General features: G+C 38.5%; 1 protein-coding gene across 1 annotated transcript in view; it reads right to left on the bottom strand.

Annotated features, from left to right (window-relative positions):
• Positions 1-11,274, bottom strand: part of ZSWIM5 (zinc finger SWIM-type containing 5) — a 77,861-nt gene that overhangs the window by 60,067 nt on the left and 6,520 nt on the right. Inside the window, exon 2 of the mRNA XM_045291770.1 lies at positions 10,692-11,082. Within this exon, the coding sequence (XP_045147705.1) occupies positions 10,692-11,082 (391 nt within the window). The remainder of the gene's footprint in view (positions 1-10,691; positions 11,083-11,274) is intronic.

Below are 11,274 nucleotides of genomic sequence, written 5' to 3'. Positions count from 1 at the left end.
AAAAAAAAAAAAAAGAATCAGCCTTGGGTGGTTGATTGTTGTGATCTATCTTCCCCCTTGTGAGGTAAAGGAGGTCACCTGCCTCCATCACACCACTTTGCAGTCCCAACAATTGCAATCCTGGGTACATACCCAGAAGCAGCAAAGGCAGGAATTCAAACAAAAACTTGTATATCAATGTTCATCGCAGCACTTTTTACAATAGACAAAAACAAAACAAAACAAAACAAAACAAAAAAACCCCAAAACTCATTGACAATGAGTTGATCCCAACTCAGAAAAACCTAATCGAGCAGAGTAGAACTGCCCCTGTGGGTTTCCAAGGCTGTCAATCTTTATGGGGGAAGAAAGCCTCATCTTTTTCTTGTGGAGTGACTGGTGGGCTTACACTGGTGACCTTTAAATAAACAGCCAAATTTGTAACCTACTACACCACCAGGGCTCCCATTTCTGACAATTGAAATGTCCATTAACAGATGAATAATCAAAATTTGGTATAAGCACACAATGGACCACTATCAGTCATATAGGGAAATGAAGTCCTGATGAATGTTAATACATGAATGAACTGTGAAAACATCATGCTAATCAAAATAAGTCCATTGCTAAAGGCTATATATTGTATAATCTCACTTATATGAAATAAGTACGTACATAGAAACCAGAGAAAGCTTATCAGTGGTTACCAGAGATGGGAGAGAAGGGGGAAAGGAAGTCTCTGCTTCAGGGAAGCTGAGCTTATGTAAATGGAGGTAGAATGATTTAGAAAGGGATAGCTTAAAGAGTGTAATCAATGCCACAGATTGTACATGTAGGCATTGTTGAGATGGCATTTGCATCTTGTTGTACATATTGCTATGTACATTTCCCCCACAATTAAAAAAGTAATGCATGCTTACTTTAGAAAATACATTAATGCCAAAGAAAATAAAATCCACCAACTAGTCCATCAGTCAAAGATGGTTAGCATATGGTGCATTTCCTTCAAGGTTTTTTTTCCTCTCTGTTGTAATACAGCAATAGCATCAGACATCATTCAAATTTAGGAGGGATAAAAACATTAACCCAAAGCTGATTCCTATGAGGTGGAGGTCAAATATACCTTCACTCTCCATCCTTTTTCACTCATTCTGGCACTAGCTGTCCTTCCCATAGCACGCTCTGCTTCTCTTGTGGATTTGATACTCACTCTGCAATGGCCACATAATTTACAGACCATACTCACAACGCTGAGGCTTACTAGGGAAGTAACAAGTTACACTGCAGGATCAGGGTGAATTTAGAAGTACGAACAATAACTCAGGAGACAGGAAACAGTTTTGTCTATCAGGACAACTCTTAAGAGAGCTCTCAGCTCCTTCCTGGCTGTGCTGCAGGTTAGCTTCATTTAGCCTTTGCCACCAGTCCCTGCTGTTTGGTCTCTGCCATGCTGGGATACAGTTCTTTTGACTCTGCTGTCTAGTGCCAGGAAGCACCTCACTCCACCAGCAAGCCACTTGCCCAAAGGTACTCAGCTCCCTCATCCTGTGGGTTGGCAAACCTAGCTCTGCCAACATGTGCCTGCCGACACCTCACTTCACCAGTAGCCTACTGTCTCAAAGTGCTTAGCTCTCTTGTCTCCACGTCTTGCAATCCTGTGCCACTGTTGTCTGCAGCATCTCCGACATTACAGCTCTGTCTTCTGGGTGTCTAGGAGGTTCTCGGTGTAGGGGCCCTAGGACCAAAGAGTGTGTGCTGCTCCTGGTTCCTCTTGAGTGTACTGAAGGGCCCCACAATCTCTGTGGGATTGTCTCTTTTATAAGTGCATTCCTCCCACCAAGACCATGAACTGACCAATCCCTAGGAAGTCAGTTATCTTATTTGCATAAATTGTCCAATCTCTGTAAGGGTTTTATATACGTTATATACATAGTAAATAGCCCAATCCCTTTGTAAGATCATGGCAGAACTACAAACCCACCGTCAGAAAGGTCATGTATAAACACACTCATCGTAATGCACATATACATGTATGCATACGTGTATCCACCAGGATGGAATATATTTGAAATGGTCATTGGCTGACAGAAACTCTGGAAGTGTACATGTTGCAGAGCAATCAAATCTCTTGAGCCTCAGATTTTGACCTGAGTAGTTAATAAGCAACAGCACCCTGCTTATCACTTTACCACTTTGAATGTCTGTCAGTTGTCGCCTGGACTGGGACATTGTTTCCTACTCAGGGCAAAATCTAACACATAAGAGATTTGGTTGCTATGCAACGAGTACACTGCCCTTGTTTTTGTAGGCCATAACCGAACTATTTCCAGCAGGTTTATAGTCCTGGTATGTGTTTTACACATGTGCTAATTGATTTAACTATCAGATCAATTAAATTAAATAAAAGTGATGATAATGGAAACTTTTTTTATCTTGACGAGAATAATGTTTCCCATTTAAACTACGAGTTGCTGTTTCATGAAGATAAACTTTATTAATTAGGTTAAGGCAACAGTTGTAAGGTGCAGAATCCAGGGAGACTCCTTAAGGGGGCCATTAGGCTAAAACTATTTCCAGAGTAGTATAATACTAAGATGTTATTTGCTCCCCTTTTTTAATGTGTTGGTTTTTGAACTGATACGGAAAGGAAATGATGGGTAAAACTAGGGTATCTTAGTATGAATCAAGGTAGAGGCAGTAAGATGTACCAGTAGTCACTGTATACTTCTTTGCTCCAATTTGAAATAAAAAATGCCATTCTAACTTGTGAATGTCCTTCATTAAGCAGTAAAAATGACTACTTTTATTAAATCTCAACCCTTAAGTTAATCTTACTATTATCTGCGTGACAAAATAAGAAATATATATGAAATACTTCTGCTATGCGTACAAAGCACTTTTGTGGAATGCACACTCAAATATAAAGGTTATCTTGAGGAAAAGCACGTGTGTGGTTGTTTGAGGTGAGCGAATTAGTCTGCTTTTCATGAAACACTATTTTTACTTGAGAGAATAACTCACAGATTATTATGGCTATTCAAATTTGGGCATATGGCAAACGGCTTGAACATGAACAAGTGAGTCCATCATCTCAAGGAAAACAACTGACAGACAATATTAGCTGCCAATGATAAAAGCTGAAATTTCAAGCAGACTACATTTGTAATAACCCATATCTGTCACTGTGAGCTTGACTGTTTTCCTATTCTTAAACATTTTCTGATAGTAAAGGAATGCAATGTTTTTATATTACAAAATGTGTCCATATTTGGAAGATCCGAATAACTCAGTAAGTCAATATTTCTAGATAATTAATGGATGATATTATTTAAAAAATCATTAATATTCAATGTGTAAGACAGACCAAGGGGTTCCTCCTTCTTTTGGCCAAACTTTTTTATTAAGGAGTGTCTGGGGGGCTAAGGGTGGAGACAGTGAGGTCTGATGAACACAGTCTGGACAAGATCTCTTCGAGCTCAAAGCCACACTGAAAGGCAAACCAATGGATTTTGACGTGACAGAATACAAAAATCACCTGGCATGAATTCATGTCCTACACGGCCTCTGTAGCTGCCATTGCGTCGGCGCCAACTCAGCAATCCCATGGACAACAGAATGAAAAGTTGCTTGGTGCTGTGTTTTGGTGGAGTCTACTGCTACAGCCACTATGTATTTGGAGTGCTTTCTAACCAAGACTGTTCATCTGCCAGCCAAAGGTGCTCATCATACCAGATAATATTCTGTTGAGATCTGGAAAACTGTCAAGATGTAATGTTTTCATTTTTAACTTATGCTTTAATTTCTTTAAAATTATGAAGCCATTAAGGTTTTCTGTTTGTATGTGGTTTATGTAGGTTTTATTTTTCTAGAAATTGTCTATTTGTTTTCAAATTATTTTGGCCCTAAGTTTGCTGTCATATTAATTTTTAATGTTTTTTTACAACAGTTTTAAATTAAGCTTTTAAAAATTAGAATATAAATTCTGAAAAATAAACAGATCATAAATGTATAGCTTGATGAGTTAACATGAAAAGATTATGACTGTGTAAATATCACCATGGTCAAGAAACAGATTACTACTAGAACCTGAGAAGTTTCCTTTGGCCCCCTTTCAAATACTGCCTCCTTGCCTGTTTGCCAAAGGTAACTAATGACTCATCTGACTTCTAACACCATGGATTTGTTTTTGAATTGTATATAAATGGATACATACAATACATATTTTTCTATATCTGCCTTCCTTCCCTCAGTATTATGATTGTAAGATTAATTCGTGTTGTGCTTAGCAATACTTAGTTTATCTTTTCTGTATAGTATTTCATTATACGAATGCACTTTTTAATATGTTTATTATCATTCATATATCCTTTTTTCCAAGTGAATATTTGCGTCTGTTGTCCATTTTACTAGATGCTTGAATTCTTTATGGATTTATGATACAAGCCCTTTTCCATTTATGTGTTGTCTGCCTTTTTGATTTCTTATATGTTTATTTTGACACACAGATATTCTTAATTTTAACGCAGTTCAATTTACCACACTTTTTACTTTAGAAATCATATCGCTTTGAACGCTCTTGCTGAGCTCCAGACCTGCAGACGACAAAGTACAGTGGAAACTTCCCCAGCTACTCCCTCCCCAGACCTGAACCCTAAAACCCCTCACTCACTCCCAGGCGTGCGATTTCGTGAGATTTCCCCGGACCTGATTTAGGGGTCCGTGAATTTCACCCGGGAGCTCTGAAATAAATCTCCGAAACTATTTTCTACCTTTGCCTTCTTTCTTTCTGTCACCAAATCAACCTCACATTGAATATATTCTCTCATGTTATAATCTATAAGCTTTGTTTTCCTTTTATATATATCTCCACGCTCCATTTTTCTATGAAGTAGGAATTATGTTTCAATCTTTTTACATGAGTACTCAGTTGAAATCAGCATTCTTTTTTCTTCATATAGGACATAAATAGGATTTTTTTTCACTTTGGAAACTCATGTTTTTGCTCTCAACTTTTCTTCGGTCAGTTTATTGATGGGTGACTTACCTTGCTCTCTGTTTCCTATTTCTGGAACCTTTATTCTTTAAACTTGAACTTCCAGGACTGGTTCTTTTCAATTTTCTTATTTTTATTTCTTCTATTTCTATTTTCTTATTTCTTATTTTTATCCCCTCCTATTTTTCTTTTTTTGTCTTTGCTCTACCCGTTAGGAACCTATTTTCCAAACCATCTATGAATTGAGTTTTTGTTTTTTCCAGTCAGACATAATATTTGTAATATCCAAGAACTCTGTTCTCTGAGGATGTCTTTGTAGTATCCACTTCTTACGCCATGGTTGTAATATCTTCTTTCATTTCTACAATGTAATTACTAGTACTTTAACAAAGTCTTCTTTTCTCTGCAGTCTCTGTTCCCCTACATCACCTTTTTCTGCTTGTTTGTTCTGGTCATCTATAATATTCAATACTGTTGAGCATTCATTTTTTTGAAATTCCTTTCTAAAATTATTTTAATAACAACTTGCTAACTTTTTCTTATTCTGTTTTGTTAATTCGTACACTGGCTCCCCGTTCATTTTCTGTGTATGTATTCATCCAACAAATACTCACAGAATTATTTCTCAGGTACCATGGGGGCACAGAAATTTGTAAGACGTGGCTTTTAACCCAACTCCTCAGGTTGCTTTTCACGCTTCTTTTGGTACTCACTCTTACTTTGTGTGGCTAAGCAGGAACTCAGGCCTTGACCAGGATGCTGCATCCCAGAGGGCAGGGAGCTATGTTAGAGGTAAAGTTGAAAAGATAGTCCAAATTGAATCACCAATCCAAAAGGTCTAGGCAAAATCTAGTTCTATCTATCTATCTATCTATCTATCTATCTATCTATCTATCTATCTATCTATCTATCTATCTATCTAGAAAACGGTTTCAGGAAAGTGAGTAATAGAGCAAGGCCTACATCTATTCCTAAGATGAAAAATAGTTAGCATGTAGCTTCAGAAGTCTTATTTATGATGTCTCATCTGTTTGAATGAGGAGTGGGGTTAGGTAAATAGGGAAAAAATGATATTCCAAGTAGAAATATTCTGCAGACAACAGAAACATGACTTAAAATTCCACCTGTGTGCAGCAGACGCCCACATTCTGATACTTCTTCTCAATTCTAGACCTATATAGCCAATTATCTATCAGAAATCTTTACCAAAATAGCCTTTATACACTTCAAATTAGAATAATCTTCCTTCACCATCAAACTATCAGTGCCATCTGAGATAGATACCATATATACTCGAGTATAAGCTGACCTGAATATCAGCCAAGGCACCTAATTGTACCACAAAAACTGCAATTAAAATGTGCTGAAAAACTAGCTTATACACTAGTATAAACAGTAAACAGCTCAATAAATCAAGTCACATGAATTTTTTGGTTTCCATGGCTAGACTAGAGGATGTACACTGGTGCTGATAGGAACTGGACACACAGGGAATCCAGGGCGGATGATCCGTTCAGGATCAGTGGTGTGAGTGGTGATACTGGGAGGGTGGAGGGCGGGTGGGCTGGAAAGGGGGAACCGATTACAAGGATCTACATGTGACCTCCTCCCTGGGGGATGGACAACAGAATAGTGGGTGAAGGGAGATGTTGGACAAGGCACGATATGACAAAATAATAATTTATAAATTATCAAGGGTTCATGAGGGAGGGGGGAGTGGGGAGGAAGGGGGAAAAATGAGGAGCTGATGCCAGGGGCTTAGGTGGAGAGCAAATGTTTTGAGAATGATGAGGGCAATGAATGTACAAATGTACTTTACACAACTGATGTGTGTATGGATTGTGATGAGAGTTGAATGAGCCCCTAATGAAACGAAAAAAAAAAAAAGAGGAAACCCTCACCAAGATGGACTGATTCAGTGGCCACAAAACAAGCTCAACCATGAGGTTGTGAAGACGGGACAGGCCCTGCAGTGCTCTGTTCTATGGCACAGAGAATCCCTGTGAGCTGGAACCGACTCAACGACCCTAACAAGCTGAAGTCGAGGGTTCAAATGAATTCTTGTGCATGTGGATATCCAGTGTCCACAGCACTGAATGGTCTTGGTATTTGGGTTTCATTTCAATTAACCATAAGTGTATGGGTTTATGTATTTATGGACACTCAATTCTATTCAGTTGCTCTATAGAGCTATATTTGTATTCTTTCCAACAGCTTTACTGGCATATAATTCACATGTCATGTAATTCAATAGTTCAGTCAGTATAAACCTATCTTTATGCTAAAAAAAGTTATGCTTACACTATACTGTAGTCCATGAAGTATGAACTGTCATTATGAAGTCTGAAACATTGTCAGAATGACCAAAATGTGACAGAGACATGAAGTAAGTATATGTGCTTAGTAAAATGCCACCTATGGACTTGCTTATCTCAGGGTTGCCACAAACCTTCAATTTGTAAAAAACATAAAATCTGCTTGCTAAAGCACAATAAAGTGAAGTGCAATTAAATGAGTTATGCCTATATCTCCTTTTTCGATAAAAAAAAAAACACATTTCTATACCGCTACCTATACCAGTTATCAGAAATACATTAGGAAAGGCCTATGAAATGCTAAGGAACCTGTGGTAGGAAGCTAATATAAATGTGGGATAAAAACAGGTACAAAAGCAATAGTTCCTGGGGAAGGTGAGAATGGTATCTCAAGTTCAATGTGGCAAATTCAGATAAGTAATGTGGCAGTTAGATTTTAAGTCAATTTGCATCAGTGAGAAAGTGTAGTAGCATATTCCAAGCTATCAATGAGGTCACAGTTTGATGATGCCTCCTTGGGAGTAAGGCCTTTTTATAAGAGGGACAGTGAGAAATTCTTTCCCTTCTTGGCTTCCTCCTCACAGGGACTCTGTCTGCCTTGGGGGCAGCCCCATGTGGGCTGCCAAGATAGAGAACTGTTGGTACTCTGCCATGTTTCCACTGACCTTGGATTCATGCAATTCTGCACCCACCAGCTGGGATCTCCCTGCTTCACTTCTCTGCACCATCTGCCTGCAGCTATGTGAGTCTGAAGAGGGCTCGGCCAGCATTGGACTCATAGACTTGAGTTGGACTGGGCTGGGCTGCCTTCTTGATATAAAGTTCTTTTTAATATATATATTAAACAAATGTATAAATGTGCTTGACACAATGGATGTATGTATGGATTGTGATAAGAGCTGTATGAGCCCCCAATAAAATGATTAAAAAAGAATACACATCTTAGTGTCACTGGCTTTGTTTCTCTAGCCAACTCAGCCTAATACAAATAATAATGTACTGGGATGCGAGGTGTTGACAAGGATGAAGGGTTGCTCCTCTGCAGTGGTGGTATAGAGGAGGAGGAGGTTGCTTTGGTGGCAGTGCTGGTGGGGGAAAAAAGGCAGGTACCATGTTGTTGTTGGGTACCATTGAGTTGTTGACTTTCATTGGGTACAATGACCCTATCTATATACAACAGAATGAAACTGTGCTCAGTCCTGCGCCATCCTCACAATTGTTACTATGTGAGCCCATTGTTGCAGTGATTGTGTCTCACCAAGGTCTTCTTTTTCACTCTACTTTCCCACGCATGATGTCCTTTCCCAGGGACTGGACTCTCCTGATAACATGTGCAAAGTATGTGAGATGAAGTTTCATCATCCTTGCTTCTAAGAAGCATTCTCCAAGACAAACCTGTTTGTTCTTCCAGCAGTCCATGGTACTTTCAATACTCTTCACCAACACAGGTCCTAATCAACACGGTCAGTTCACAAAAAGGCAAGAGAGCTTGGAAAGAGGCAACCAAGCATATTGCTGGAAACAAATTCTGACTCACGGTGTTTCTATTGGACAGAGTAGACCTGCTCCACAGGGTTTCCAAATCTGTACATCTTTTTGGTGCTGACGGCCACATTTTTCTGTCATGGAATGGTTGGTGGGTTTGAACTAAGAAATGTTTGGCTAGCAGCCAAGTGGTTTAATCACTATACCACCTTGAACTAAAGAATAATTCTATGAAATTCTATGAAAGGGAATAAGGTGTAAAAGTAGATTATAGCCCAGCTGTTGGGGTTAAGAGCTATACTTCTGTCTGGTGCTATAGAGAAGGTGGCTCTGGTGGTATAGTGGGTAGGTAACACATTGGTCTGCTAACAGTAAGATCAGTTCAAAACCACCAGCCAGCTCTGTGGAATTAAGATGAGGTTTTCTACTCCAGTAACGATTTACAGTCTTGGAAAAACCACAAGGGCAGTTAGGCTCTGTCCCATAGGGTCACTATGAGTTGGAAATGACTTGATTGCAGCTTGTTTGTTTGCATCGTGCTATAGGCTCTTCAAAGGCTCTACTTTAAGGAGACCAGTGAAGTAGAATAGCCTCTATATTGGGGGTGAGAAGAGATACAGAGAACTATTCTTTGCTCATACCACTCAAAAAGAGAGCCCAGTTATTTCGTAAACACTACAACTTTTGAGTATGAAACAATAAAAGGTTATTTATGCTACTTTAGCAAGAGCTTCTAGAGGTTGGTGTATTTGAATAGCCTTGTTTCTGAGAAGCTGTCAGGTTGTTTTAAGTCTTGACTGGCTTGGCTGGACAAGAAGAAAAAGTAAGTTGTCTGGCCCATGGATCACTGTATCACATAGGTTATCCAACTGGTCTCATTGCAACTTTCAAACTAGTATCAAATCTCTTCCTAACATAGATACATAGTAAAAACTAATCTTCTAAAATAAAAGTTATCTTCTTAATAGAGAGGTAATACACCTAAACATAAAAGGCATGACTTCTGTTGTCAGATGAACTTGAATTATAACATCTAATTCATAGACAGTAATGAAAATTAATTAACCTATATAAAGTATTTTGCATAATGGCTGGTATATAGTAGGTTCTAACAAACAAATTGAAAAAATTTGCTCATTTAACACTAAACCACTTCCAGTGGTATTCTGTGCTTATGTCTCTACAACCTGGCTTCATTATAATGTAAGTATTTATTTCAGGTGTATCTGTGTTTTCTATTAGATTATAAGCTACTTGAAGGCAGGAATTATGTCATTTTATCATTTCAGCAACTAACATAGTTCCTTTCACAAGTTCTCAAAAATACTTGTTGAATGAATAAGTGATATAATCTCTCTTTCCACCAAGGCACCCCCATTATATAGCTCATAATAAGCACATAGCAAACAGATGCTCCTCAGAATAGCCCAGAAGTTATGTAGGATTCTGAAATGCCAGAAGAATTCTCATATCTATTTCATTTCACTGAATGGCACATTACATTGTGATTTATTTCACTTTTGAATATTTGGGGCTTCTGGAGACAAGGATTGTACAGTTAAATACTGTCCATAAACTAATACAAGATAACCTATCCAACCCAAACCAAACCCACTGTCATTGAGTTAATGCAACTCATTACAGGGTTTCCAAGACTGTGTAACTCTTGTCATAAGCAGACAGGTGCATCTTTCTAGGCTCGTCTTCACAAGTCAAGCAGCTAGTTAGCAATCAAATGCCTCACCCCAGCACCACCAGAGCTAGAAGGCCTCTAGAAAATAAGAGTTAAATAGTACTTGTATGAATAAAATGGATTAATTTTAAGTGATTGTAATTTCAACACCAGTCTAATCTCTAAATATGTACTATAAATATAGCAACAAATGTGACCTTTAGCAACTGAAATGTTGAACAATTACCATGCACTTGGTTGATTTCTGAGTTGGAGGATAGAATCTCATCTGCCAGTTTCTGTGCAGTAGGAAGAACTTCAGTGTGGTGAGCTGTTATTAAATATTGAATAAACTTCTGTAGCTGATCCCTATTCATCTGGAAAAGGGTTTCTGAGATAGGAAGACGCAATTTGACTTGATCTGGTTTACGGATCCTGTAGAGTGAAAGTGCTACCACATGAGCACAGTAGAATATGTCCTTGTTCCCACAGCCACATGTCACAGAAGTGATTTTGCATCGATCAAAACTGATGGCAACTTTGTAAGTCATTGCTGGTTCCGAAGCTGTGGCCGGCTCAGTTACTGTGCCACTCAGATGGAAACCTAAGGGGGAAAAAAAAGTGTGTTTAGAGAGATTCTATATTGAAAGACTTAAAGTTTTAAATTTTGTATTTAAATTAATTAATTTAGAAACTATCTATTGAGTATCTCCTATTTACAAGGCAAGCCCTGTCAGAGAAACAAAGGCCAATGAAACTCAGGCCTTTGAGGCATCATCAGAACAAAAAATCTTACTATAGTGAATGATGGGGGGAGTGCGGAGTGGAGA

Source organism: Echinops telfairi, unplaced genomic scaffold (genome assembly GCF_000313985.2).
Source record: "Echinops telfairi isolate 266 unplaced genomic scaffold, ASM31398v2 ScPeMD7_443;HRSCAF=831, whole genome shotgun sequence".
In the NCBI taxonomy this organism is placed as follows: Eukaryota; Metazoa; Chordata; class Mammalia; order Afrosoricida; family Tenrecidae; genus Echinops; species Echinops telfairi.
Note: the sequence above shows the minus strand (reverse complement) of the source record. Positions and strands in the feature narration are given on the sequence as shown.